The 27,420-nt window shown below is 40.4% G+C and overlaps 2 protein-coding genes across 3 annotated transcripts; both read right to left on the bottom strand.

Moving 5' to 3' along the window:
- Positions 1–801: 801 nt before the first annotated feature.
- inka1b (inka box actin regulator 1b) lies at positions 802–2,946 on the bottom strand. The gene is made up of 3 exons (XM_088389777.1): positions 2,845–2,946; positions 2,682–2,727; positions 802–1,880 (listed from the first exon to the last, which is right to left on the bottom strand). The coding sequence occupies exons 2-3, from the start codon at positions 2,682–2,684 to the stop codon at positions 951–953; spliced, it is 933 nt and encodes a 310-aa protein (XP_088245903.1). The 5' UTR covers positions 2,685–2,727; positions 2,845–2,946; the 3' UTR covers positions 802–950.
- A 911-nt stretch (positions 2,947–3,857) lies between these two features.
- On the bottom strand, positions 3,858–27,309 carry LOC148390889 (guanine nucleotide-binding protein G(i) subunit alpha-2). 2 transcript variants are annotated; one of them, XM_088389188.1, is made up of 10 exons: positions 26,735–27,309; positions 26,433–26,599; positions 14,363–14,405; positions 13,152–13,293; positions 9,730–9,890; positions 7,260–7,388; positions 5,643–5,772; positions 5,103–5,256; positions 4,804–4,996; positions 3,858–4,740 (listed from the first exon to the last, which is right to left on the bottom strand). In XM_088389188.1, the coding sequence occupies exons 1-9, from the start codon at positions 26,743–26,745 to the stop codon at positions 4,806–4,808; spliced, it is 1,128 nt and encodes a 375-aa protein (XP_088245314.1). In that variant the 5' UTR covers positions 26,746–27,309; the 3' UTR covers positions 3,858–4,740; positions 4,804–4,805. The 2 variants fall into 2 exon arrangements, with proteins under 2 accessions (XP_088245314.1, XP_088245313.1); XM_088389187.1 differs by having other exon boundaries at positions 26,433–27,309.
- Between the last annotated feature and the right edge of the window lie 111 nt (positions 27,310–27,420).

The raw sequence follows: 27,420 nt of genomic DNA, 5'->3' as shown, positions 1-27,420 counted from the left end.
ATGCTGCTCAGGTTTCCCAGCGGTTGTTAAAGACTTGCTAAAAATGGAGATTAGTGGGAACCTTTGCAGGTCACGGAAGCCTCAGGCGGTTTGAAAGGAATCGATTACATTGTCATCACAAAATGTGGACACTGTGGGGTGCTATGATTTTTAAAATAATGTTTAGAGTTGCATTTTTAAAGGGAAGTCACTGTGTATTGTGCTTACGTTTAGTGCACAGCAGCGTGTGACGGTTGTGTGCCGACAACGTCTCTGGGGAGCTCCTGTTGTGCTTAGTGGGCTGAGCATTTGCACAGCAGGCCCACGCGACAAATGCCCCCCTGCACGAGCCAGTCACATCCTGTGCATGGCTCGCCCCTCACTTCCTGACTTTGGGGGGCAGGGAAAAACACTGAAACTGTATTTATACACAGATGGCATGGAACACATTTCAGTGTTGCTGAAAATACATATTTTTTGTACGTTTGTGTTTGGTGGCCATTTTCCCCCTGAATTATCTACAGAATCTACAGTGGGAACCTTTTTTTTTCTTTCCATTTATTATATAATATTCTTGTAACCACTGTAGTGTGTTCTTTCCCTTACACCTACTCAAGCAGCAATTTCATATTCATTATTCAGAGTTCGTCTCTTTCTTCAGGCCATTTGTGCATACTGTAAACGCAAATTAATTTAATAGATTACATACGTTACTCATAAATACTATACCAAAAGTTTTAGATGTGTTCATCTTTACCTTTCCATGCTCAGCATTCATGTTAATATCATATAATACATTTGCCAATGATTTGGAAACTGAACTACTTTTATATGGAAAGTATTTTATTGCTTGCCGAGGGTAAAAAAAAATGTCATAGAAAGGATTAGGAAACAGTTCACAGCTTTTTACAAACTGAGTGCAATTATATATAAGGGTTTATTAGGGTTGGCGGAAAATACATCTTATACTGTCAGATGTACCCGATGATGTCGTTGCATATTATGGGCTGTCGGCTGCCCGTCTTCATGAGTGCACTGAAGTGGTGGAAGTCTGAGTCGAGTGCATGTAGGCCCGTGTGGGATCGGTGGAAGAAAGGTTTGAGCGACTGGAGTCCCACAGGGCAGGACAACCTTTTGGGGGCCTCGGCAGTCCTGCTCACTTGAGTGGACTCTGTTGCTTTCTGTCTCATCTCCACACCTTTGGAGATCCCAGCCAGTCGTCGCTTCATGTTGACTAGAATGTCCTTGGCGAGGCGCCGCCCAGCACTTGGCTTGAGTTCTGCTGGTTCTGGACACTCTGGGAGGTCCATCCAGTTTTTAATTAAGTCCGCAAAGCTGTTGTCCCCCAGAACCAGAGGCTGTCTGTTCCTGCTTCTACTCAGCAAAGCTGTAGTCCAGTCCTCTGGGTCACTGGACTCAAAGGAGGTCCAGCGCTCTAAGCAAGCGTCCGAGGTGGATTTGGGTCGGATCCGACCCGAATGTCCCGTGTTTGTCCGGAGGCAAGCAGAGGCGGAAACGCGCACGTTTCTTGTCCTTCTCAGAACAACACCTTCATCGTGCCAGGAGGCCTCCGAGTAACCGGAGTCCAAGTCCAAGCTGTTTTCACTGTTGGGTGAGCCTTGAGCCAAGCGCCCGTTAGGTTCTTCTTCTTCTTCTTCCTCTAGCGGGTTGGCCAAACAGCAGGCGGAGTCGTAAGTGCTGGCCTCGCTGACTTGGGACACGCGCTGGTTGGAAAGGCGCTCCTGCTGGGCCCTCTGTTTGCACAAGCGGGTCACGGCGAAGGAGCGCTCACACGGCTCGCTGAGCGGCCTCGGCCGGCCCGCCTGCTTCGGGTCCTGCAGGGAACGCATCATGTGCTGCACGCGGCTCTGGAAGCAGTCGCTGGAATCTCCCACACACAGCTGGAGAACCAAACAAAGACAATCAGATGAAGAAACTGGCAAGAAGAACGAGGCCATCTTCCAAGCGCATCGCGAGACCTGAACGTTTCCTTGTGTTGTTTCTGGGCCGGTGGGATTTTTAGCAGCTGAGATCACCGGTCTTTGCGAGCGTGCAAAAACATTCCTGACAAATCTCTGAGCGGCCATCGGCACGTCAAGCGGTGTGATCCACCAAATAAGTCAGAGAGCAGGATGCACATTTCAGATGGGGAGAACTCTCCCTGCTTCCTCTGGCAGGAGAGGAAATTTGGACGGGAGAGACGTGCAGTTGAGTAGGACGTATCCTCTCTCACAGGATGTTGACTGCTACGTATTACTATGTGAATGCAACTTTGTGGATTTACATTATGAATCCAGTCAAACTAAAATGTGGACACTTATTAGGTACACCCAAAAAAAACATTCCGCCTGATACTAGGAATAGAGTCATCAGATTTGATTGACATTGTCAGCACCAGCAGTGTTTAGCCTTTGGAGACTCCATATGACATGATGTTATCACAGCTGTGAGTTCTCAATTCTGAACCATTTGGGACCCCTCGCCTCCTCCTCATCATCCCGCATCTCCTCCTACTGCCCTGACTTATTCTCAGTGGGGCAGCATTGCCACTGTGCCACCATGTTAGTTTTCCCTTGAGCTGGAGGGGGGTTAAATACACAGCGCCCACAAATGAGGGGGTCGCACTATAACTTGCTTAGATGTTTCAGTCAAGTCAAGACACTGTTGCCGTATGCAAGAAAAATAGAGGGAGAATAACTTACCATTGTTTGTAAGTGTCTGCAGTGAAGTTACAATTTCTTATGTGTTCTGCAAAGCAAAATAAAAGAGCAATGATCAACACAATTTATTACATTAGATTAGATCTTTAATTTTCTGAAATACAAATAAATCTGTCTTTCATTTTTTTTAATGAATAGTACTAACCTTGGCATTTGGTTCCAAGCAAAGAAACTCCTCGTGTACTATATTTTACTTATGATGATGCTGTTGCTGCTGAGTCCTTACTCTTGTGCTCTACATGGGCTGACAGCACATTTTGTAGAGGCCCAAGTGTTTCTCCACAACCAATGAGTGTGAGGCAGACAAAGTCTCGACCAATACCGAGGCGTCTCATACAAAGCCCAGCCTCCAATATAATGAGTTTGTAGCAGGCACAATTGAGGAAGATGAACTGAAAAATGTTTACCATATTTACCATAATTTCCAATGTCATCATATTAAATATTAAATATATTAAATATTATACTGGCTGTCTCCATCTACATGTTATACTTTTGTATGTATTTATTATTATTATTTATAATGAGTCAATTAATTTAATAAAATTGATAATCCAAATTAAAATAAAATTTTCAAATTAAAATACATACAATAATAAAAAATAAATTAAATACGCTATTACTTTTTTACATTGCAACATTGTGTGCGTGTTTTAAGTTTTATTTATTTGTTTTCCTCATCAATTAACGGTCTGCTCACAGCACGGTGTCGCAGGGCAACCAGGCGTAAGGCGCCACCTGCTGGCTGCATCATGAAATCATCACTTTTCCTCAAGTGCTGTGTATCTTTTTTAAGTGTGCTTGAATACAAACACTAATTATCCCTTTTCTTGCAACATGTCAATACAAACCAATGCTCTGCTTTTTAGAATTGCATACAAGCCATTGGATAGTACACCTTCTCATTTTGCTTGCAAGTGAGGAATTTTAACAACATGGGTTCCAGACTGGAGGATAATGCAAATCAACTCATTCATGTCGAGAAAAGAGATAAGCATCATTCAACAAGTCTAAAATTTGCACACAGTCCCAACTCAACTGTTTTCAAACAGTGTTAAAGTCATGGAAATCTTAGATACTGTATAGTGACTGTATTCTCACATTTGTTTAGAATTGAACAAAATGTGACATATTTGAACAAAAAGACACAATAACCTCTCACATGACCAAACTTTTATTATTTACATTTACCAAGTGACTTGATTTGTACTTTAATATCAACAAACAAGTACCGTATCATCCTTCAGACTCTGTGCTTGGACGCACTGATTCGTAAGCTATGGATACAGAGTAGAAATAGCCCTAATTGACACTGTGAAGAACAAATATGAAGTGTAAACAGATATCAAGGCACAAACAAAGTCAAAACTAGAGAGTCGGAATGAAACAAAGACTACACGACAATCTACAGTAGGTTAGCAACAGACATCATTTAAAACCTCACAGATTGTTTTTAAACAAGTGCTACGTAATTGGTGACAAATAGTGAGTGGGGACAGGCTAATTAATGGAATGTCATGCAGGGGACTCATCATTGATTGTAAATGGCATACAAAAATGATTTTTTTGTTTTAACAGTATTTTGTTCACATGAGTTGAAGCGATATAAAATATTGTTTCATGTCGTCTTAATAAACTTCAAGGGCAAAATGAACATCTTAAAAAAGTCAAAGCAAAATGAAATCATCACAAGATTTTCTTGATGGATAATAAATATTCTTTGTGCATTTTACATGCGTTCCAACAATTTGATCAAAGCCAACTCATTTTCCCCGCACGTGGCTGCTAAATTATTCTCACACCGAGGTGTGAAAAGATTCATTAAGGGGAGTATCAAGAGTAAGAGCTGTTTGTATGCAGGGCCAACGTGAAACAAAGAGGATGATGGTAGCCAATCAAACGATTGCTGAAGTTCTTTCAAACTTTCCCCTCCAGTTATAAAGACGTCTGTCACCATTTCCATTATGAAAAGCAGTCATCGTCACATGGTTGCTGCAGTCTCACATGCAGTGTGTCACCAAACACAGCACCTATAGGTGAACTGAAAAGGAATCCGTTTTATGCACTTTTTCCGATTTTCTCAAACCTCCGTGAGCCGTCTCACCTTCAGAAGAGCCCGCAGTCCTTCAGGTTGTTCTTGATGATGACGTCAGTGACGGCGTCAAAGACAAACTGCACGTTCTTGGTGTCGGTGGCACACGTGAAATGGGTGTAGATCTCCTTGGTGTCCTTCTTCTTGTTAAGGTCCTCAAACTTGGTTTGGATGTAACTGGCTGCTTCGTCAAACTTGTTGGCGCCTGTGATGAAAAAGAGTTGTTTTAGTTTAGTTACTAATTTTATTCTAATTAAAATAATGGATGATCATCGCCCTATTATTCAAACAGTTTTACGTTCAGCTTGTACCTGTGTACTCTGGGAAGCAGATGGCGAGGGGGCTACGGGTGATCTTCTCCTCAAAGAGGTCCTTCTTATTGAGGAAGAGGATGATGGAGGTCTCAGTGAACCACTTGTTGTTGCAGATGGAGTCGAATAGCTTCATGCTTTCGTGCATGCGATTCTAAAGGAGAAGGCAGTCAATAAGCACCAAGTGGCAGTGGAAATAATAAATAAAATTAAATAAATGGAAATAAATAGATAATAATTTTTTTTTTTTAAATCAATCCTTAAAATATTGTCATTCCTTTACTGTAGTACGCCACTAGAGGAAGCTCTTTTTCAATATTTAATATATTGCAAGTGATAACGTCACATTGGTGCTTGTTGAATCATTAAACCAATAACCTGTTCAAATAATTGGGGTCATATGGTTCAAGCCACTTTGGATTTCAACATTCAATTAGTTGAACAGCAAAATGGATTGTGCAATCATAAGAAGACATGTCAAAAGCCTTGTAATGTGCTTCATCATGAACAAGCCACAGCAGGGTGGTGCCCCATCCTCACCATCTCCTCATCCTCAGCCAGCACCAGGTCGTACGCGCTGAGCGCAACACAGAAGATAATGGCCGTGACGCCTTCGAAACAGTGAATCCACTTCTTCCTCTCGGAGCGCTGGCCTCCCACGTCAAACATCCTGCAAGGAGAAGATGGCGCAGAGGAGACACACGGGAGAGTTAATGTGCGTACGAGGTGCAGACAAACGGAGCCCGGTGCTACTAAAAGACACAAGAGGAGAAACTTCAGGTGAAATTCAATCCCTGAATGTACATTAATATTTTATGAGCTTGCTTTTGGAAGACAAGGAGGTGGAAAAGCATCTCACCAAGCATCAATAACAGACACTATACAAACGCTTTAGAAAAAGATTGACACTTTTTATACCTATGGCAAACTATAAAAAATGAAAAAAAAACTTTTATTGATTCTCTCCATGCATTATTTAGGTCAAATACTGAGGCAGGGGCAGAAGGTAGACATTTAAGAGCTGATCAATGAACTGGTCACTTCAAAGCCTCCAGGCCGGTTCTCACTTCAAATATATATTCTGGCCACTAGTTGGCGCTCCACAAAATCATGAACCCATCATTATTGTTTCTGATTAGATTAGCACTGTTGTATACATGCACATAAAAATGTAAATAGGTCAATGATGAAAATACGCAGGGGCCAAACTGTTGTGATTTGCAATAGCAATAAATAAACAATTAATAAATATTTAATAATAATTTTCAATATTTGAAAAAAAAATGAAGATTTTTTGATTATTTACTAGTACACATACAAACATTGCAGAAACTATTTTTTGCATAAACTTTGAGAGTAGCCTTTTAAAGTTCCTTTAAAAAGGGCAACTGGGCTCCTATGTCGGAGTGTCAAACTCATTTTTTTCACGGGCCGCATTGTAATCATAGCTTCTTTCGGAGGGCAACCCAAATCAGTGTATGAGCACCTCATATTATATACAGTAAAAGCTACAAAACAAACTCACAAATAACTCGTTTTCAAATCAGACAAGTAAAAACTGGTCAAATATTAAAAAAAAAAAGATATTAAAAGTGAAAACAATTTGCAATTCTAGTAATGACACGAATTTGATGCACGATTTGTCTTAAAATGATGTGGTGGGCTGTATCTGGCTCCCGGGCTTTGAGTTTGACACCTGTGTCCTATGTGGAGCCATATTGTTCTCGTCTATATGCGCTTACATAAGTGTTAGCACAGACAGGCCCATTTATCAAATGTTTGAACGCATAAACCTCCGCTGTCCATACATCCTGTGTAAGCATCGGTCCATCAGTATCCCACACAAGTGCTCAGGCTGCGTCTAGCCATGTTTTATGTGTTGCATAGAAATGGAGCGTGGGAGGTTGAGGAACTAATTTATTCACTCTCTCTGTAATCATAATAATTGAGCTTTCAATTGCTGTTTTAATTTAGCCCACTTGCGCATTTCCAGGTTGCATTGTCGAAATGAGCACGTTCTGCTCAATGAGACTAACGGCCTTCGTGATGGCTTTGTTTAAGAGCCGGTGAGCACCGATGTGATGCGTTTTCAGCGCGAGTGGGCGGGAGAGGCGCTCCGTTTTTACTGCAGGACGATCAGCAACGATGCAACCTTACTTGAAGTGCAGCTCTTTGAACGTGAAGTGAGTCTCCACGATGCCAGTAGTCTTGACACGAGTTCGCAGCACATCCTGCTGGGTGGGGATGTAATCTGCTTTGGCTATCCTCTCCAGATCATTAAGGTAACTACAAAGAGAGTGAGAAGGGAGGATTAGAAAAATTCTGACCAATCAAAATGATGCACTTGTTTGACAAATAGCACTTAAAACACTGGGCATGTACATCAAAAGGTCCCGTTAAACCATTTATGGAATACATTGCAAACGCTTGAGGTGATAGTTGTTAAATCAGAAAAGAGATGTCAGCACCCAAACAAAGCTTCTCATGGGGACATGCTCCCTGCTCAACCAAGAAGGAAATGTTCAGTCAGCACAACATAAAACACTCCCAAAAGCTGCAATTTCTCACTAACAGAAAAAAAAGACAGTGTTGTTCTTGATGGTCAGCAGCTCTTAATAATGGAAATTCACTTTCACTGCAATAAATGATTACTCCCGTTGGCAGTGTGTGCGTCTGTGTTTGTGTGTGTGTGTCACTGATGGTGGAAGTCGAATCGAAGGATGTAAAATTGACTTGTCTGAAAGGATAATGCAGCAAAATCTTATGCATCATTGATTTGGGACTGAGCTATATGCAATTCGTAGTGCTGACCCCGCTTGGTTACTCTCTTTACACATTCGAAATCTTCTGAAAATGGCTTTGTGTTGCAGACCTTGTCCCCATCTGTATTTGATACCTATTCACACAGTATAGAAAATGCATGCTGCAGTGGTGGTCACATGACTTGATGTTTCTCGATGCAGTAGACGTGTCACATGGACTGCGCTTCTTCCTTCAAATACGGCAATTTGTTTTCCATTGTTTTCCGCAGTCTAATCCTCAAAGGATCTTTTTCAAACAACTTGTACATCATTTGGAATGATAAGCGACCCATTATAACAACATCAAACAACCGATCACCCGGTACGCCTGAGATAATCCTCATCTATTTTTCATCAAACCTTTAAGCAGAACTCTCCTATGGCAGAGCAAGCACCCCATTGATTTTAAATACAAAGATTACAGCGAGGGCTATGCAGGGCAGAAATGATTCATCCAAAAAAGTCAAACAACTTCATTTGCCATGTTCATTTTTACCACTGACTAATGATACTGCAGATACATTTACTTCTCTGCATAGAAATAAGATGGCTCGATGGCAGCAAGCCAAAGACAGAACTAATCGGTAGAATAATCGATTTAAAAAATATTCAAATGTGACAAGAAGGTGCAAGTTCAATGTCAATGCGCAGCCTAGAATAAATGAAACATGTCGAGTTAAGATGAATGATTCTCCTGAAGAGTCATTAAAGGGTCATCCCATCTTGGAAACATTTTCCAGGAGGATGTCAGTCAGTGAGCGAATAAAGGCGCATCTGTGTTTACAGCCCACCTCACTTACACCAGCATTACACCATTAGCAGCATCCTCAAGGCCAGCTGGGAGCGTGTCGAGCCCGTTCAGTCTTTGTTTCAAAGTATTATTACGTGATGTAACTTGGCCACAGATATGCTATTCTTTAGCTCTCTATATATCCAATTTTTTTTAATACACACAACGCAAGATAAAGACAAAGGATAAAAAGAGCTAGCAGAAAAACAGACCCATGTAGAAGGAAAAATAATAATATGACAGTGAGGATCATTAAATTTCTACAATAGAATTGCTTGAATATTGCATATTAAATGAAATGTATTTAACAGGAAAAAGCCATTTAGTAGCAGCCAGATAGAAAATTAACATTTTGATTGATTTGTGTTCCTTGTCTAATTTGAATTGTTTTTTCTAAATTGAGCAGTAGTATTAGCGACTTGATTTCCAATCAATGATTGTAGTGAAACCAGTGAGACTTTTCTTGAGGTTGTTTGATCAAAAACATCAAGCAGCTGTAGCGAAACGTGCACTTTCAATAATGAAGCAAAGTATTTAGGGATTCATCATCTCGAGGCCTGTTGTCATAGTTGACTCTATTTTTTTTTTCCCCCAGCCATCCGGCAAAATGATTGCACTCATCTGCTTGCAATATTAAAGAATCAAACCGCAGGGAAAGCTAAATAATCAGATAACAGATAATATCTTGCCAGTCTCGATGGCTCTCCGGGGAGGTCATAGCAGGTATTCCAGTGCAGACAGAGCATCTGAAAGAGGCGCCATTGGATATATCGCAAAATATCAGCGTCAAAACATCCCATCAATAAGCACAACGGAGTAAACAAATGTCAATAATACCCTTCCTACTCTTCTAAGCGACGATCAAAAAGAGCACATTTCAAAAGACATCTTCTCAAAACGTTGCATTTACATTTATAGTGGTGGAATTGTTGTGCATTGAAGCAGATTGCATATGAACTGACGTGGTATCGGAAGCGAACACCATTATTTCCCCCGACTGGAAACGTGGCCGCAAAGCATACAGATTACAACTCACTATGCCGCCGAGTCGTTGAGCTGGTATTCCCGCGAGCGGGCGAAGCAACTCTGTATGCCGCTGTCGGCCCACAGTCGCAAGATCACGTTGGCCAGGTCGTCGGGCAAGACGCCCTGCTCCTCGGCGGCTGCGGACAGAGCGAAGAGCTGCTGGGCGTCGTCCTGCAGGAGCGGCACACAAACACACGCGGATGAATGAATGAATGAATGAATGGCTGAATGAATGAATGAGTTTCAGACCAATTATAGGGTATTATGATCCAGCCTGTTAAATTGCTACAATTGTCTCATAATTTGTTTCCCTTGTATGGGACAGCAGAGTCCTCAGCCTCAAGTTGCCATGGAAACAGTACACGGAGCATGAGTTAATTGATTTATTAGGCTTTACTGGGATTGTGGAGGAAAAATAATCTGGGTATTTTTCTAGCGACTATCTGATGTTGCAAGCGATGTAAAAGGATATTTCAGCTGACAGGAAACATGACTAAATAAATTAGGTTTGACCTCCAACTGTGCTGCTTGCTGTTTGCACACAAACAATCATATTCATTCACATCCGAGATGCGTTTCTGAAAGGGATAATGGAAGTCATTCAAATACAGATGCGCGTCCTCATATTTAATTTACTGCCTTGCTATTCCACTTCAGACAGCAAGAGTGAATACATAGGTCATATTTCTTTCACTCTGACTCTTATCCTTTTTATGTTTATTTGGGAAAAAATCCATCCATTTTCTTACATTCACACAATTTACATTACAGTTTTCAGTTAACCTAAATAAAACATGCAAAGACTCAAGTGGAGATTCAAACCCAGTAAGTGAGGCGGACCTGACCATTAGTCCACCATGCTGCCCATAAAACAAAAATGATGCAGGATATACAAGACAGACTAAAAAAAAATCGTCTCTGCAATTAGGGGGTTAAACAATATTTCATTTTTCAGGTTTGATTTTCAGTTGGCTGCTTAGGCAGCAATATAATGCCACCATAGAAACTAATGATAAACTACTGCCAGTGGCTTTGAGCTGAGCACAGCAGAGGCAATAAATTTGTGTGTGCAGGATTGCTGCGTGCCTTCAAATGCTGCTTTACTACCATGATGACATCTCTCCATCATTTCTATCTCCTCCTGACATAATACGTATGAACAATATTCACAAAAGCTGGCAAGATGTATTTAAGCAAGCATGCCCTAGTGTCAGGGACGTGCAGTCAGAGGAGGCAGAAAGGCCTCACCTGCATCACAAAGAATAATTTATGAATCTAATAAAATCCGTTTCAATTTTAGTATGCCGGTCTGATTTTATTTTTGAAACCACTACATTTCATAGTCAATATTGATTTTCAAATACATGGGCAAGACAGGAACAGGCTCACTTCACCTCAAATTGCACAATCCCTCACTAACTGGATTGAAGAGGCTTAGCTTCATCTTTGTTGTACTGTTTTTAGACAGTTATTATTCATTTTAATTTGACCATAGTCAAGTTAATGTACTGTGATAAATATTTGTTTTGTAGATTAAAAAAAACTAAATGTGAGGCAGACAGTTTTCTGTGTCAACTGCAATAATAAATTATGAAAGCTAACTGTGGAAGCTATTCTGTTTAATTGGATAAGCAAACAAATGTTCACACGGGTTTCCTTGTATACGTTAGTAATTATTCATGCATAACTATATGCCCACATACATTTTAGAATTGCACAGCAGGTCCATTTTGCTGTAATGGCCACAGTGCGCATACTACGAGCCCTTTGGGACTTTCAAAGGCCACCGCGCAGCGTGCCGAGCACTCCATCAATGTTGATAGCCGTGTATTCTTGCACATTTGCGCGTCTTCATTTCACTCGTAATTAGTTTGACTTGTGAGTATTCTGCCAGTATATGGTAATTATGGGTACAGCTAATTAAAGTGTCCCTTTGAAGCTTAAGTCCAAAGTCTCACAAACACAAAATCATTAAGATAGTACAAATTGATGCTGTGAAAAGCTTCTGTAATGTTCAAAGTGGGAGCGGTGCTTTCAAAGAGTCTCAAAGGATGTCCGTGAGTAGAAGGAGAATATTGCATGTATTTTTTTTTTTTTTTTTTTTTCTGAACACACTGGCCACCACAGACCTGTAAAATTACACTGCTTCACACAAAGTTGTTTCTCGTCACTTACATTTATCTGAGTATTGTTATGAAAAAAAGGTTGAGTCATTGCAGTTGGAAACCACTACAACACAGGTGTCAAACTTAAGGCCCAGGGTCCAGATACGGCTCGCCACATCATTTTATGTGGCCCGCAAAGACATATTGTGCATCGACGTCATGTGTCAACACTAAATTAAAAATTGAATTCACTTTGAATAATACGTATCTTTTTTTTTTTTTTTAAATATTCGACCAGTTTTTACTCGTCTGATTTGAAAACGAGTTATTTGTCAGTTTGTTTTGTAGCTTTTACTGTATATAATATGAGGTGCTCATACATTTATTTTTGGCTGACAGTCCTAATGGCCCTCCGAAAGAAGCTATGACTACAATGCGGCCCGCGAAAAAAAATGAGTTTGACACCCCTGCCCTACAAGGACATGCTTGTTAGTCACATTGCACCTAAAAGAAACGGGCCTAAGTGAAATGGTAAATGACAGTCTTTAAAGAATTGAATATTCAAGGCCACCTGAAGGCTTTAGAAAATCATTAGAATGAATCATTATGGATGCTGAGAAAGCACCTGGGGAATTAAATGCAATCTGCTCTGCTAAATAAATTGCCAGCCGGTAGTTTTGAGCAACTTTCAATGCCTCACAGACAGTCGAAACTTTGAAAACTCGAGCAACATATCACAACTGCAGTTCAGTGCAACACATTATTCCAAACGTATTCCCATCATAGCACCGTAACAGCCCTGCAGCTGCGTTACGTGCATTAGTGTTGGCCGTTGATATATTCTGCCTGTCTGCTAGGCCATGAAGGTGTCTGAATGTGACTGAACGAAGGAGCTTGGGGATGGAGTGACTTCACCCGGGGATGGCTGGGAGCATATGTCTGGGCAGATGACAGGAGTGTGAGCATGTATTTGTGATTGTCGGAGGCAAACACTGACTGCGATTTGACGTTAAAGAAATATCAACGATCAATTAATCACTGCGGACTTATCATCATGGAATAATATTCAAGACGTCGTCTCCACACAACATATGATCATTAATACGGTGTTGAAAAATTGGTCCGGATATTCTCGACATGAATGCTTTGGTGCTGCTCTTTTGGTTAGCAGCAACGAAGTCCAAATGATTATTGTCTGTGTATGAATGATGGTATCAATGAACTATCTGATGGGAAACACAAAATAAGGTGTTAGAGGTGTTAAGCTGAATATCATGCAGAGAAATCTTCCAGTGCGAAAAAAAAATGTTTGTGGGTGATATCTTACCACTCTGCCAGGATTGCTGTAGTCTATCTTGAGGCTGACCATGGCTTTAACGATGGCCATGATGGACTGGATGGTGTTACTGTAAACCACAGCTCGGTATTGCTTACATTCGTCTTCCGAGTAGCCGTCTTCGTGGATAATCCTATGCAGAGGATTTGAAAATGAAGAAACATGCCATGTATTGATTGCCAGAGCAAAATGGATTCTGATAATTCTGATAACAGACAAATCCGCAGATTATTCAAACAAATATTTAATGAGTAAAACAAAGATATGGATTACAGTATATATGTATATATGTGTGTGTACACATCTGTTCATGTCTATTTCCTTCAACACATCAGTGTGTTGCATTGCGTAACACCCCGCATCTCGAGTCCGATTTTATCACTGCCATTACCGTTCACCTAAACGAGAAATTTAACTGTCTAATACTGAGATGGAATCTTTCAGACTAATGAATCAGAGCGCAGAGGGAGAACATGAGGTCGTAATCATATTAACTCTCAAGTGAAAAGTGCTCGCTGCCTGACAACTGCAGTCATTTAGCAGACACATAGCCTAATTTAGGAAAAGGATCGTTTTCCTCGGCAGCGCATCGAGGATTTGTCCGTGTGTGGTGTTATATAATCAATTCTTGTTTGTTTCTAGGAGACTGACACAGATGTGTGCTCGCATGTGTGTATTTGCGATAAAAATCAGGCTTCAAAAAGGTGACAGACTGTTCTTGCTCCCAGCTCATAAAAAATGGATTCGGTGCCAGGCTAGCCTGAAGGAATGTGAATTATTAAGCCATCGCGGATCCTGTGTGTATTCGGATTGGTGTACTGCCACAATGTTGTTCTGCCGTTCTTGTACTTTGAGTCGTAAAAGGCACGTGCAGCCATCAAAAGGGAAACCACCAAGACGCAGGGGCGCATTTCTGTTATCAAAACATTACAGGCTTACTGCAAATATTGAACTACTACTTAGTGAGGATGTCAGAATGGTTAAAGGATCATCGTAGTGAAAGATTCTTTGCGGAAGGTTGCCTTCAGTCTTTGTTGACATTAAAAAAAAATAGTATGTGGGGAGGAAAAAAAAGATAAAATTCACCCTATTAGCTAACTCCTTTAAATATTGCACAAAACCATATAAGATGCAATTTCAGACCAATTTCCAGGCTATATTATGAATACTATATATATTATGAACATTTTTATCATACTTACTTCATCTGCTTTACAATGGTGCTTTTCCCAGACTCTCCAGCACCTGTTGCAAAAATGAAAGATTCAAGTTAAAAAAAAAATAAAATAAATACCAAACAAAACTCAAACGCCTTTGTTAGCAGAACCAAGTTGGATTGGAGTTCAAACTGTCTCCCAGCAAGCCGAGCGTTGAACTGTCAGTGACATCACACGATCCCCCTCTGGGTTTTCTGCTCTGTTGACGTTCTTCTTTGTGAGAATGCACATATAAGAGTGTGTTTGTTTCTCACTTGAGGGAAGAGAGATGTTTTTAGGCTCACTGCATCACTGGAGGGAAACTTTATCTTTGCAGGACTGTGGTAAAAATAGACTATTTTGTAAAGTGTGGAGAGGTTAAAGCCAAGGGGGGGGACACTTCAGGATGTACGGTGTACCATAATGTACTAAAGAATGTTAGGCTGGTAGAATTTTGTGAAGTTGTCATAGTGAATGCTTATATGACTTACAAGCGCAAGGTAAGAGCTCTAAAAAAGAAGAAACTGACTTTTATGTTAATAATGATTTATTTGCCTTTATTTCACCTAACTAAAAAAAGACCAAAACATTTATATACTAGGGCATGATTATTAAATTAAACACACTTGAATGCAAATAAAATTGTATATAATTAATTGTTGAAATAAATGATACTATAATCAGTTCTAAAAATATTTGATAGTGATAGCCCTAAATTATTGTAACTATAATATTTTTTTGTGCATCTTTTTCATTTTAAAAATTGCATTCTAATTCAGGCGGCTCGGTGAGGCACTGGGTAGCACGTCCGCCTCACAGTTAGGAGGGTGCAGGTTCGATTCCACCTCCGGCCCTCCCTGTGTGGAGTTTGCATGTTCTCCCCGGGCCCGCGTGGGTTTTCTCCGGGCACTCCGGTTTCCTCCCACATCCCCAAAACATGCTTTATGGGGCCGATTGAGCACTCCAAATTGTCCCTAGGTGCGAGTGTGAATGGTTGTTTGTCTCTGTGTGCCCTGCGATTGGCTGGCAACCGGTTCAGGGTGTCCCCCGCCTACTGCCCGATGACGGCTGGGATAGGCTCCAGCACACCCGCGACCCTCGTGGGGACTAAACGGTTCAGAAAATGGGTGGGGGTGGGCATTCTAATTCATTGCAATGTATATTGGACTTCAGTTAAGTAGAGACGGAAATATTAGATCAGACATGCGCTGCCCTCGTCACGCCATCTTGACCCAGACGCCAACAACCATCAGGACAGAGTGACGACGAGTCAGCAGGCTAGAGAATAAGCAATAGCTCCTGTCGCACTGTCAACGCTCATCATGGTCATGTCATTGACCCCCCCCCACCATTTCGTTCTAAGTGACGCAACGTGACATGCCAAGCTGCAGCATGGTGTCAACGCAAACCCTCCGGTAGCTTTTTATGTCTGATCATCTCCCTTCCATCTCTGCCTGCAAGACAGCTGCGATGACCAACTGATTTTCTGAAATTATTGTCTTCTAGACTTAAAGGACTGCACAGTCTGCATAGCCTCCATGCTGCAGATTCACCGCTGAGATGCTCAACACAATTCATTCAAACACTTCAATCATCTGGCTTACTCTGTGAATTCTTGCATAATACCCCAAATCTGGTGTTGAAATGAATGTTACTCTCTCTGTGGACACACTCACATGAAGGTCACTTTCCTCACTCCAGAATAAAACGCGGCCATTAATATTTCAGGCCCAACGGGAGGTGAGCATGTGAACACTGAGAAAGATGAGTGCAGCCTTATTTTTCATGCTCAAGCTAGTTTGGAGGAAAAGGGGGCTATTGCTGTGCGGCTACGGGGGGGACTTCAGATGTTCATAGTGTGGTACCAAAATTGGAGTAAAAATATAGTCGCTAAAAAGCAAAGCGTGGAGAGTCTCTGTGGCGTAAATAAATGAGCACTGTCAATAAACTGAGCCTGCCTCTCACCCAAAATCAGCTTTATGCTCCAGCTCACTCACGACCCCAAGCAAATACAAGCGGTATTAAATACAAACAAAAATATTATATTCGTGTTGTTGCTTATATTAAATTTGCCATTTCCTACAAATGTGCCACGAACCAGCATTTGGGTATCAATTTTAAGCAGGATATTAAAAAGGAAATCATCTGAAGTCTAATTACCTTCCAACCTTTCTCTTCACAGAGGTCAAATATTTACAAGATGTTGTCAGCAGAGAACATCAAACGACCTCATGTGATCAGCGTGTTCAATTGGGTTATTACAAATAAATCCGCAGAGGGGTCTAATGGATGCGTGCAATCTCTGCCGCAGCAAGGATGGATCATTGGAGTGCAGCTTGTACTTCTGGAAAAAGCTCAATAAATAATAGGTGCCAGAATCATTTTGTGGTTTCTTTCGCTTTCTCCATCCAGACATCTTAGGAGTCCTAAGTAACTTGAGCCCTGTGCGTCAGTCACAACAACACAACAGAAGCACCCAGCATTCTCACTAGCCTTCACTACTTTGCATTTTATTTGAAAGCTTCCCTCTGAAGTACTTGGTGGTCATTTTATTGTTAAAGTGAGATATAAACTTTTTAGAGTTTTCCAGTGAGAGCAGAATTCATTTCCATACAAATGCACTTGGATCAATGTTATCAGATTGATGTCAATTGGGTTATTGTTTAGGTGGGTTTTCTCCAGGTACTGCATTTTCCTCCCGCATTATTACATTTAATCAGTGAATGGAACTGATTCATGGAGGAAGTCAGACAAAACCTCAATTCAGCAAGTGTCAAGGGCTTAATGTCAAGATCTGTCACAGTTCGTTTCCTTGTTTTAATGTCGTCATAGTTTGGGTTTGCGTGTCTGTGTGCTCGCCCCTCCCCTCCTGTGCTCTGATCAGTGTAATTGCCATCACCCGCCTCTCGTTAACTGTCTTGTCACCTGCCTCTCGTTAGGTGTCTTGTATTTAAGTCCTGTCTGCCCCTCACTCCTGTCGGGTTGTTTGCGTCTTATGTCTTCTTGTATTTCTAGTTGCTTGTCTGTTCTTGTCGTGTTTTGTCATTCTGTTCAGGTATTCACATCCTTAGTCGAGCATCTATACTTTGTCTTTTGCGTTTGTTCAATAAACCCTGGTCCAAGCTGCATTTGGTCGCCCAGCTCCATTCACTTCATGACAGTTAACTTTGTGTTTTGCTTTTGGGGGATTGGGAAGAAATAAGGTAGGTCAGTTGTTAAGCCAAACAGTGTTTTGTTTTAACTAAGCTGCTGCGTACCTTTGGGTAAAAAGTTAAAAAGTGAGACGCATCTAAAATCATGATCTTATTGTGTCGAAATTGTCATTATGGTACTCGGTATGAGTTTTCACTATCGGTCGTAAAATATATAGTTAAGGAAGTTCGGACTAATCTATTTGTTTGAAAACAACTTTTCTAAACCGTTAATGAACATTGTTTTGATGGCAAAAGTAATTTGAGGAGGAGTTTGATGAGCTGGGAATTTTCTTAAGAGGTATATCTCAATCTGCATGCACCTTTATTAAATCTTTAGTGTGGGGAAAAAGTAACAAATCATGAAAAATACAATTACTTTTAAACTCCTCCCCAGCGTGAGTTTACGACAAGCAAAGCAAACATTTCTCTTGTAAGAGAGGCTGCACAGACTGTCCGTGCAAGATTCGTTTTAAAGCTATCCTTGCACTGATTAATAATAAATAAGATTTATAATAGTGGACCATCCCACTGCTATTAAAAAATCCATAGCCAAGCACTGACAGTAGACACCCCATCTCTGGCTTAGCCACAATCCAATACACCTTCACAGCGTCATAAATCGGCTTCACCTTCAAATCTCTACATTGGTCAACTATCAGGTTGTAGTTGCTATGTGTGGCTATGATACAATTAGTTGAATCCCGGCCCACGACTCCCTACCAACACGGTGGCGTCACGACAGCTCGCATCCAATGAGCTTTTACAGCCATTTAAAAGGTTAACCTACAGTGGGCGTCGATAAAACAGAGCAGAATACAAAACAAGCTATGCTTTTGCTGACGGGAACAAGCCCAATTGATTTCTTTGATGGAGTAAACACATCTTTTGTCTGTTTGGTTTACCTTCTAACAGCAGGGTTGGCTCGCCACCAGTTTTGGTGTTTAAAGCCATCTGGTCACGACAGAGTGATGAGTTAAAGTAGCCAGGCTGAAAGAGGAAGTCAGGTCAAATTTGATTTAAAAATTAATCCTACTTTTGGGGAATATGAGTTGACCGTTAATATTTTAATACAATATATTTTTTTCTATAAACATTAACTCGATGAATAAATAAAATCCTCATTGTCATCTCTTAACTTGGCTTCTTCGTATGTATGTAGATGATTGAATGCAATATTGACACTCTCACATAGGATCAATAAGTGCTCAGTGCACCTTTCAGAATCTCCAGGTGATTGACAGGCCTTCTCTCAAGGGTGTAATCTGCCTGTCGCCTTAAATCGGCCGAAATTTCCCGACCTTGATGCTGAACAAGATAAGCCAAATAGAAAATGTACTTCTGGATGGATGGTGATAAATAGCAACCATTTATCCCTTCTATATTTCTGCAGTCATACACGTGTACATTCCGAAGGGGGGGTCATGTTCGTCATCAATGGCCAATCTCCCGCTGACAGTTTGGTTGGGATGAGTGAAGGTCCATTATAGCTGTGATAATGTGATCACAATGCACACCAATGATCACATTGGGCTCCCAGTAGGGACTACATGACTCATTCTGTGAAATGAATGGATTCAGGAAGCCTTTTCCTGTTTATAAAATATATATATATTTATATTTATCCATCCATTTTCTGAACCGCTTAGTCCCCACGGGGGTCGCGGGCGTGCTGGAGCCTATCCCAGCCGTCATCGGGCAGTAGGCGGGGGACACCCTGAACTGGTTGCCAGCCAATCGCAGGGCACACAGAGACAGACAACCAATCGCACCCACACTCACACCTAGGGACAATTTGGAGTCTTCAATCGGCCTACCAGCATGTTTTTGGAATGTGGAAGGAAACCGGAGTGCCTGGAGAAAACCCACGCGGGCCCGGGGAGAACATGCAAACTCCACACAGGGAGGGCCGGAGGTGAATCGAACCCGCACCCTCCTAACTGTGAGGCGGACGTGCTACCCAGTGCGCCACCGAGCCGCCTTATTTATATTTATATATATATATAAAAATATATATATATATATATATATATTTATATTTATATATATATAAATGCAAATGATTTATCGCCATACTGACTGAAGTAGTGGTAGTAGTGTAGATAACAATATTGTCTATCAGACTCAACATATTGTCCAGCCTGACAACATATTTTTGTGTTAATACCGTATGTTTTTTTTCTTTTTTTTTTTTTTTTTTACCCCATCAATGAGGGTTATCTATTTGCTCTACTAGTTTAATTAGAACAGATCCACATTATGTGTCTGTAATCTGTGCAGGTGGGTGGTACAAACAGGCAATAGATGCAGAGTGGGCAGCAAAAGAGAAATGGTCGTGCTTACGTACTATAGTACGCTATATCGTCTGGAGTGTTAAAGTAGGTCATCAGTTGTGCAGAGAAGAAGATGAGCTCCACCGCTGGGCTCTGCATAGAAGCGGACTGCATTGAATGTGCACAATGTTTAATCTGTTTTGTTTGCTCACTGGCGCTTCTTGTACATGGGATGGATGTGACCAGACTGCTTAATTTGCACCATTCGATTCAATATGCATCTGCGGTAACATCTCAAAAATTTTTTTTGATGCAGTATTGTAACTATTGGGACTGATATTATCATCGTCCCGTTCAAGAGCCTTCTTCTATGTTACCACTTTAGTTTTAGAGGCGCCACGTGGAGCCGTCATGAAATATTGACCCATGAAAGGAGCAAACAAAAAAATGAATACATTTCAAGACAAAACTAAACAAAACATCCATCTCCTATCAATGATGATGTGCATTTTCCCACATCTACCAGCATGGTCAATGAATAAAGAATTTTAAAGCCAAAAGTTGGATCAATTTAATTAGATCCTCCTTGGAGCATATGCACCCTTATGCATCATAGGCAAGGAGCTGATAGATAGATTCAGGTGACTATCTTCTAAAAGGCTCCAGCGCACATACTAATTACAACAGCAACCTAAGGAGCTGTAACATGACATGCATACAAAAATGTGAGTATGATAATCACATATCCCTGCAGCTTTGTACTGACTTGCACGGACTGCAGCATATATCAGAGGGAGTAGCGCTTCATTACGCTACATGTACAATAACGTCACGGTCACTTTACATCTTTCTGCACGGTTAGTTCTGGTTTCCTGTTCTTGACCGCTTCATCTCACCGACCGATATATTGAGTCACCAACGTCACCACTTGTCCTCCTCTCTCATGAACGCCACACGTGCCGTGACGACACCAGACTCTGCTCTTTGTGTAATCCTTGTCATCTGGAAGTGAAAGTGACACATAGCGCACGTGGTACCAGTTGACCCAGTCAAGGTTGACATCATAAGTGGCGAGGGGAATTCCCCTGTATTGTAGTAATTTTAACGCATTAACAAAAATATAGCCAGTAAACAGGTCATAATGAACAATTACAAACCCTTATTGATGCTTTTCATGTCAACTTTACATTTTAAATTTGACAGATGTTTTTTTTGAACTCCTGAATCTTGTCACTTTCTTTTAGCATTGCTAGCCACGCTTCAAAACACCACCGTCAGCAATGTGGGTGGGCTCGAGTATTGCATTCACGGAATTTTTGAAATCTTGCATCACTTGAATATCATTTTATTCAGGCAGGCTGGACCACTCGGTATTTGATTACGGGCCACGTGGCCCACGAGCTGCTAATTGGACAACACCGGTATGTGAAGACAAGTAATACAACATACCGAACAGGTCAAACAGTGACATATTCCACAGTCAAACCTGTTTCAAATCTCACATTCTTACTGGTGACAGGTATAATTAGAAATCGTGATATGCTCCTTATATGACTCACGTCGGAGTTTAACAGCTCAATTGTGTTGTGTGTGCGTCATGCGACGTGTCAGAAGTTGCCAATGGTACCCAATTCATCGCTGACAGAAATCAATACGCACTTTGCCTTGCGGGAGTTCCAATGAATCACGCTAATCAAGTGAATGTGTATCGTTAATCGATGGCATCACTTGACAAGGCTCTTCAGAAAGGCTGAAAACTGATCCAGCACTAGAAGGAAAAGAAGTTGGACCGTGGCACAGGTCGGCTTGCAGGATCCCAACTTGTATTATGCAAAAGTGCATCCAAGTAATGTAATCACATTTGCCATAATCTACAATCATTCCCACACTGTCCTGTTTCATTTTAATGAGCCATTGCTCACCCCGCCCTCCAAAATCCAAACTGCTTGCTTGTAGATATGTTGTCCTAGAAATGGCAGCTCTGATAAATTACTGTGTTGCGTAATTTCACACCTAGATGCTCAAGCACTCCAGAAATGCCGCTATGTCTTTTCAAGCCAATTTTCCATAGTATGGCAATTTGTAGTTGTACACCAAAATGGAGCAAATATAACCAAATATTAATCAAACACCATGGTCACCATGATGCATACATACTGTACATAAAATTACCATAAGTATAAGCACTGAGAAAAAAAAAACTTGCAATTATAACCAGTATTTAGACAGTTTTGTGAAAAATATTTGAGAGAACTATATATGCATACAAAGTGTGTTTATATTTTTCCTCAGAACTTTAGCTGGCAACTCTAGATTTGGATATCGTTCAGAATTTTTTTTTTTCTTCTCTAGCAGAGGAAAGCTGCTCCTAAAATGTATGTGGAGCACACCAAAAAAAAAATAAGGCCATTACAATGTGACAGACGAAGCACGGCCTTCCATCTGATAACGCCGCCGCTTTAATCTTTCACTTGGTTGAATGCATTAAATAGTGAATTGTGCCTCTGAGGTTGGTTCAAAAATTTGATACGATTCATTTCCCGCAGATCAAACCAAATACACTTTTTTAGGCCACGGCAAGCTCGCCGCCTCTCCAAGCAAGAAGAATTGATGTTTCATTAGTACTGCGATGATACCTCATCGTCAGGGAAACGAACTGAACTGTTGCACCACTTCTACTTGGAGAGCATGTTTGATTGTTACTAAATGAAGGTGTGACCTCATTGGTTCCTCTCTGCTGGATCGATGGAAGAAATACTGAGGTGAATATTTTTTTTCCCTCGTTTGTAAGATTTGTGGAAATTCGCAGACACAGGAATGCTCCTATCCGGCAGATTGACTGTCAGCCTGATAAATAAATGGCTTTATTTGTCTCTTCACGCTGCAACTCTGTTGACTTCCAAAGGTGGGTTTATTTAATACTGACAAGACAAATAAATCTTAAGGTGAGGTACCGCTATCAAGAATTTATTCACTAACTGGACACTATATTAGGTACACCTGCAAATCTATTCTCATCCAATAGAAATGGAGCAGACAAATAATTCATGCAGCTCATATTGGATCGTGCACTTCACCAAAGGGAATGAAGTGTTTTGAACTAATCCAATTAGCTAAAATATATTTCATGCATTTTGTTTTCTGCAGTGATGATCATACAGAGCAGCTCTTGGAAATGTCGGAGTCATCAAAAAACACAATCAGCTTGATCAGCAAGTATTTTGTTTGCCTGCTTCTTGTTATTTCTTGATTATTGTTTCAAAAATGACCAGTGCAAAACCCGATGAATGGAAGCCATTTTTATGTGTTTCATTTTTTTAAATCAATGTTGTCTATCTAATTATTTCCTATACTGTACCTCTGGTCCCGTTCAGTGTCACCAGATGAAAATTACTTTTTCATAATCGCAGACAACTCTGATAGCTTTCCATTCACATTGTCCTATTTTAATCCTCCTAATGAGATCCATTTGTAAGTATCTTTTTTTCCATTCATCACAATCCACCATTGAGCTGAAAAGTGTCTTTTTTTTTTTTTTTTTTTTTTTAAGTCGACAGAAACAAACTCCATCAAGCGTCTCCTCCATCAGCTGACTTTGGAGTCAAGTGCAATTAGGCAGATAGATTGGAGTCAATCTCGATGAATACGCATCCTTCCAAACACTTAGCCACTCATGCGCTCTTCAAGACAAGAAAAGGGAGATGTAAAAGAACGTGCAGGAAAATAAGGGGACATTAAACTACATCCTGAATAATAAATGCCGCTGATAATGGAAATGTGACTGGAAAATTAAAGATGGGGACGGATCTAATTATCTATAACCTTGTGAAGGAAGCCTTTGGAAGTGAAGGTGCTTCACGTGAGGCCCTCAGAACTTCATAAAGTCTACAACAAATAGGTTTCAATTGTTTTTAGACTACTCTGACTTCAGGCCATGAAGGTATCTAACTGTGATTGGATGAACGAGTGTCTGAATATGTGATAAAGTAGCCAGAGGGGGTAAGGTCAGTGCAACCGTGGATGACGAGAAAGGTGAATCAGCAGGCTTATGGAAAAAGAATGGACGAGCTGAAAAACAAATATTTACCAATAAAAATGCCTCAAGTAGATTTAGAGGAGTCATGATGTGCAATTTCAATGAGGTGGACTTTTTTTTTTTATTGAAGATATTTTTCTTCAGTGCCAACATGTTTATCTGTTCCAGCATCTGTTCTCTTGCCTCAACCGTGACGCTAGATAATGAGTAATACAACACAACACATTAAACAAGACAAATACTAGATTAAAAATTTTGGTAGGCTTCGATTGCTTTGTATTGTATAATGATACCGCAGGAGATTTGGTGGCATTTTATTATTGTAGGCTAGGAGAAAGGGCTTTACTGATTTTATTAAAACATGCAAATGTAAAACATTGCTTTGGTAAATCTGTTGACACGGGTGGCATTTTAGCCAGAGTGCATCATATCAAACTTGTGTACTCTCGCTAAAACAACTTTAAATGTAATCTCTTAAGCTTGCCTAGTACACTAACGACAAAGTATTGATCTATTAAGAAAAAGTGGTATTGAGACATGACTAACTGTCTAGCTTGTCACTTTGTGGGTAGTTGTTGTGGACAGTTTCCCGCTGAGATTTGAGTCGTGGGTGGAAACCTATTATTATCATTGTGTGCCCAAGGTGGAATTTAAACATAAGACAAATGCGATTATTCGTAGTATTTTTTATATTCACTTGCTGTTTCTGGTTCTCACTCATCCCTAAACTACCTTATTGTGATGACAACTATATAAAAGAAATAAGATGCCTTCCGCAGTCATTAGTCAATGGCCACTATGGAATGACTCATCATCTCTTTGCCCAGAGCTAATGTGCATCCTCTCACACACCACGCTGACAAATAAAACAATTATAGCTTGCACAGGTTGTCCTGAAATCATCCGCAAAATAGACAAACAGCAGAGTTGGCTTCCATTAACTCACGATAATATTGCATTGATGGGAACATTTGAACGTCACACACAGACGCACATACAACTCTATAAAGTCAAATCATATGATTTGATTTTACAATGTCTTTAACACCCTCAACCCATCATTCACGGTGAGGGCTGCTTTTATCGGGCAACAGACTCTCCATGCTGGCAAGCAACGTCTGACAGCCTTTTTATCAATTTTACTTCTGCAGCATTCAGTTCGCTGCTGAAATTGCCCACCTCGCATAATATTTTCATGGTGCTTATTCAAGATTTCACACAGGTTTGAGGAAAGGCATGCTGCTCTGGGCCTGGTAGATGCGAGCACACACACACACAAATATATCAACACTAGCTGGCCTCTCTTATTGACTTGTCAGCTGACTCGCCATCCTGCAGCTCTCCGTCCTGGCTTGCGCTAACAGATTGTCACAGCAAGATGACGCACGTCCTGCACCACACACACACACACACACACACACACACACACACACACACAAACCGTGGCATCCTCCCGCTTGGCAACACACATTTACACACTTTTGCACACGACAAGATAAGATAAACGAGGAGCGAGATGAATACAATCTGCATTCATCTAGAGCACAGAGCTAATTATTGTACTCAAAATGTGTACCTTTCACAGAGCCAAAAATAAACAGGTAGGTGTGTTACAAAAGCTAGGTCAAGGGTAATAGGTTTGTAAGATTCACCCAATTGCACAGAAGTGGGCAAAGTATGGCGCAGGGACCACTAATGGTCCCCCGATAAGACCCACGGAGCATTTGCCTTAACAAGTCATATAAAGTAATTGTATTTATTAATTTTAAGAAATATTTTTTTCCCAAAAAAATGGTCCCTAAAAATGTATTTATTAGATTTTATTTATTTAATCATTTGTTCTGTTAAATAAATCTGTTAATTTATTTACTGCAAATAGTATTGAAAATATATGAGTCAAAAAAGAATGTTAAAAAAACAAACAAATATTAATTAATAATAATAAAATGAACAATTGTGAACAAATTATTCAAGTTGGTTACTGTATTTATGTATCCGTTGTATTGGGTGAATATATTTATTAATTTTATTCAAGTTGGTTACTGTATTTATGTATCCGTTGTATTGGGTGAATATATTTATTAATTTTACTTTAATATATTTGACTACCCTATGTCATTAAATAATGTTTCAATGATTTACTGTATATAAAATAAATTAGAAAATTACATTTTCATTTCCATTTCACTTATTTTATTGAATAATTGGTTAGTTATTTATGATCAAAATAACTACAAATTATTAAATTAAGAAATGAGAATGTTATTCATAAAAAACTATTATCAATGTTTCACATCCTCTTTTTTTTTATTCCGTTTTATCTTGACAGCTCTGTCCATTTGAAATAGCAACTGTAGTTTTAGAGCAAAAATACCCCCTGCCCATCCCTATGATCGAGCAAAAGGCGAGGGGCAAATTATTAGACAGTCAGTATGATTGACAGTGTCAATCATAATTGAACATTCTTACCTATGCAAGAACGTATTTAGTGACAGATCATTAGATTGCGCAGGGAAGTGGTTTCATTACCTGCCAAATGTTGCACCTAATTGCAGGAGCACAAAACCGAGGTTTACCTAAAAGAAGCAGCTTGACCTCTCTGGCCGCCTTCTCCCCGTCTTCTCGGAGGTTCTTGTCGATCATTTTGGACCTCTCCGCGGCCGCCTTGTCCTCGGCACTCACCGTGCAGCCCATGGCTCCAAGACAGGGCAACGCCAAACCTTTCGCCCGGCAAAAAGGCTCTCTAAAGAAACAAAAACCAGCAGAAAGCTTAAAAATATGTTTGGTGCAAAAAAAATTCCAATGGGAGAAAAAAAAGTCAATGTCTCTGGATGAATTGCTGCTTAAATGGTTCCAGATCATGTGTGATGACTGTTACCGGTGATCCATTTCCAAAGAGTCAGAACTGCGCGTGCTGCTCGTGTCCACCAAGCAGCTGAAATGTTCTCGCCTCAGTCCAGAACGCCGATGCTCCCATCCCAGATGCGACCTGTCTGCTTCTCGCTTCACGCTACGGCAGCCAAGAGAGCTCAAAAGAGAGTGCTCAAATGAAGGCGCTCTTCTTCAGAAAGATCTCCTGGGTATTGGTGATCAAGAACCATAGTTGATTTTTTTCTATTCGGACAGATCATCCAGGCGGGGTATATTTAAATAGTTGAGGCTGATCATGTTTTAATTGAGCAATTATCAAATTGAATTGTTAATTACAGCCCATAGCTATATCTAAATTCTTTTTGCCTATTTTATACCATCTAAAATTTGCCCATTATCAAAGGCTGTAGAACTATTCTGTACCATCTAATCTTTATTTTCTAGTGCTCAAAGTCCCACCATTATGGCCAACATAAAAATACTGTAGCATAGAAGGCCTAAAATTGAGACAGTGGTCAAATACCTCAAAACTATGTAATATCGACCATTGTGCTTCTCAAACACAGATATCAGGCATCGTCAGCAAACATTACTATAATATGTAGGCATCACTATAAAACCATTTCATGACAATAGAATAATTTTACTTATTAACAGTATTGATTTAACTCTGCTTATCTATGGAGAACCAAA

The sequence above is a fragment of the Syngnathus floridae genome, chromosome 11 (genome assembly GCF_059516105.1).
Source record: "Syngnathus floridae isolate MCC-2025c chromosome 11, RoL_Sflo_1.0, whole genome shotgun sequence".
Lineage (NCBI taxonomy): Eukaryota > Metazoa > Chordata > Actinopteri > Syngnathiformes > Syngnathidae > Syngnathus > Syngnathus floridae.
Note: the sequence above shows the minus strand (reverse complement) of the source record. Positions and strands in the feature narration are given on the sequence as shown.

Coding starts and splice junctions, on each gene's coding strand:
- LOC148390889 (XM_088389187.1), bottom strand. CDS start 26,718: ATGATCTGGAACCATTTAAGCAGCAATTCATCCAGAGACATTGACTTT. Junction 14,406..26,432: donor GGTCAAGCTGCTTCTTTTAG/GTAAACCTCGGT, acceptor TTTTTGCAACAG/GTGCTGGAGAGTCTGGGAAA. Junction 5,773..7,259: donor TTCAAAGAGCTGCACTTCAA/GTAAGGTTGCAT, acceptor TTCTCCTTGCAG/GATGTTTGACGTGGGAGGCC.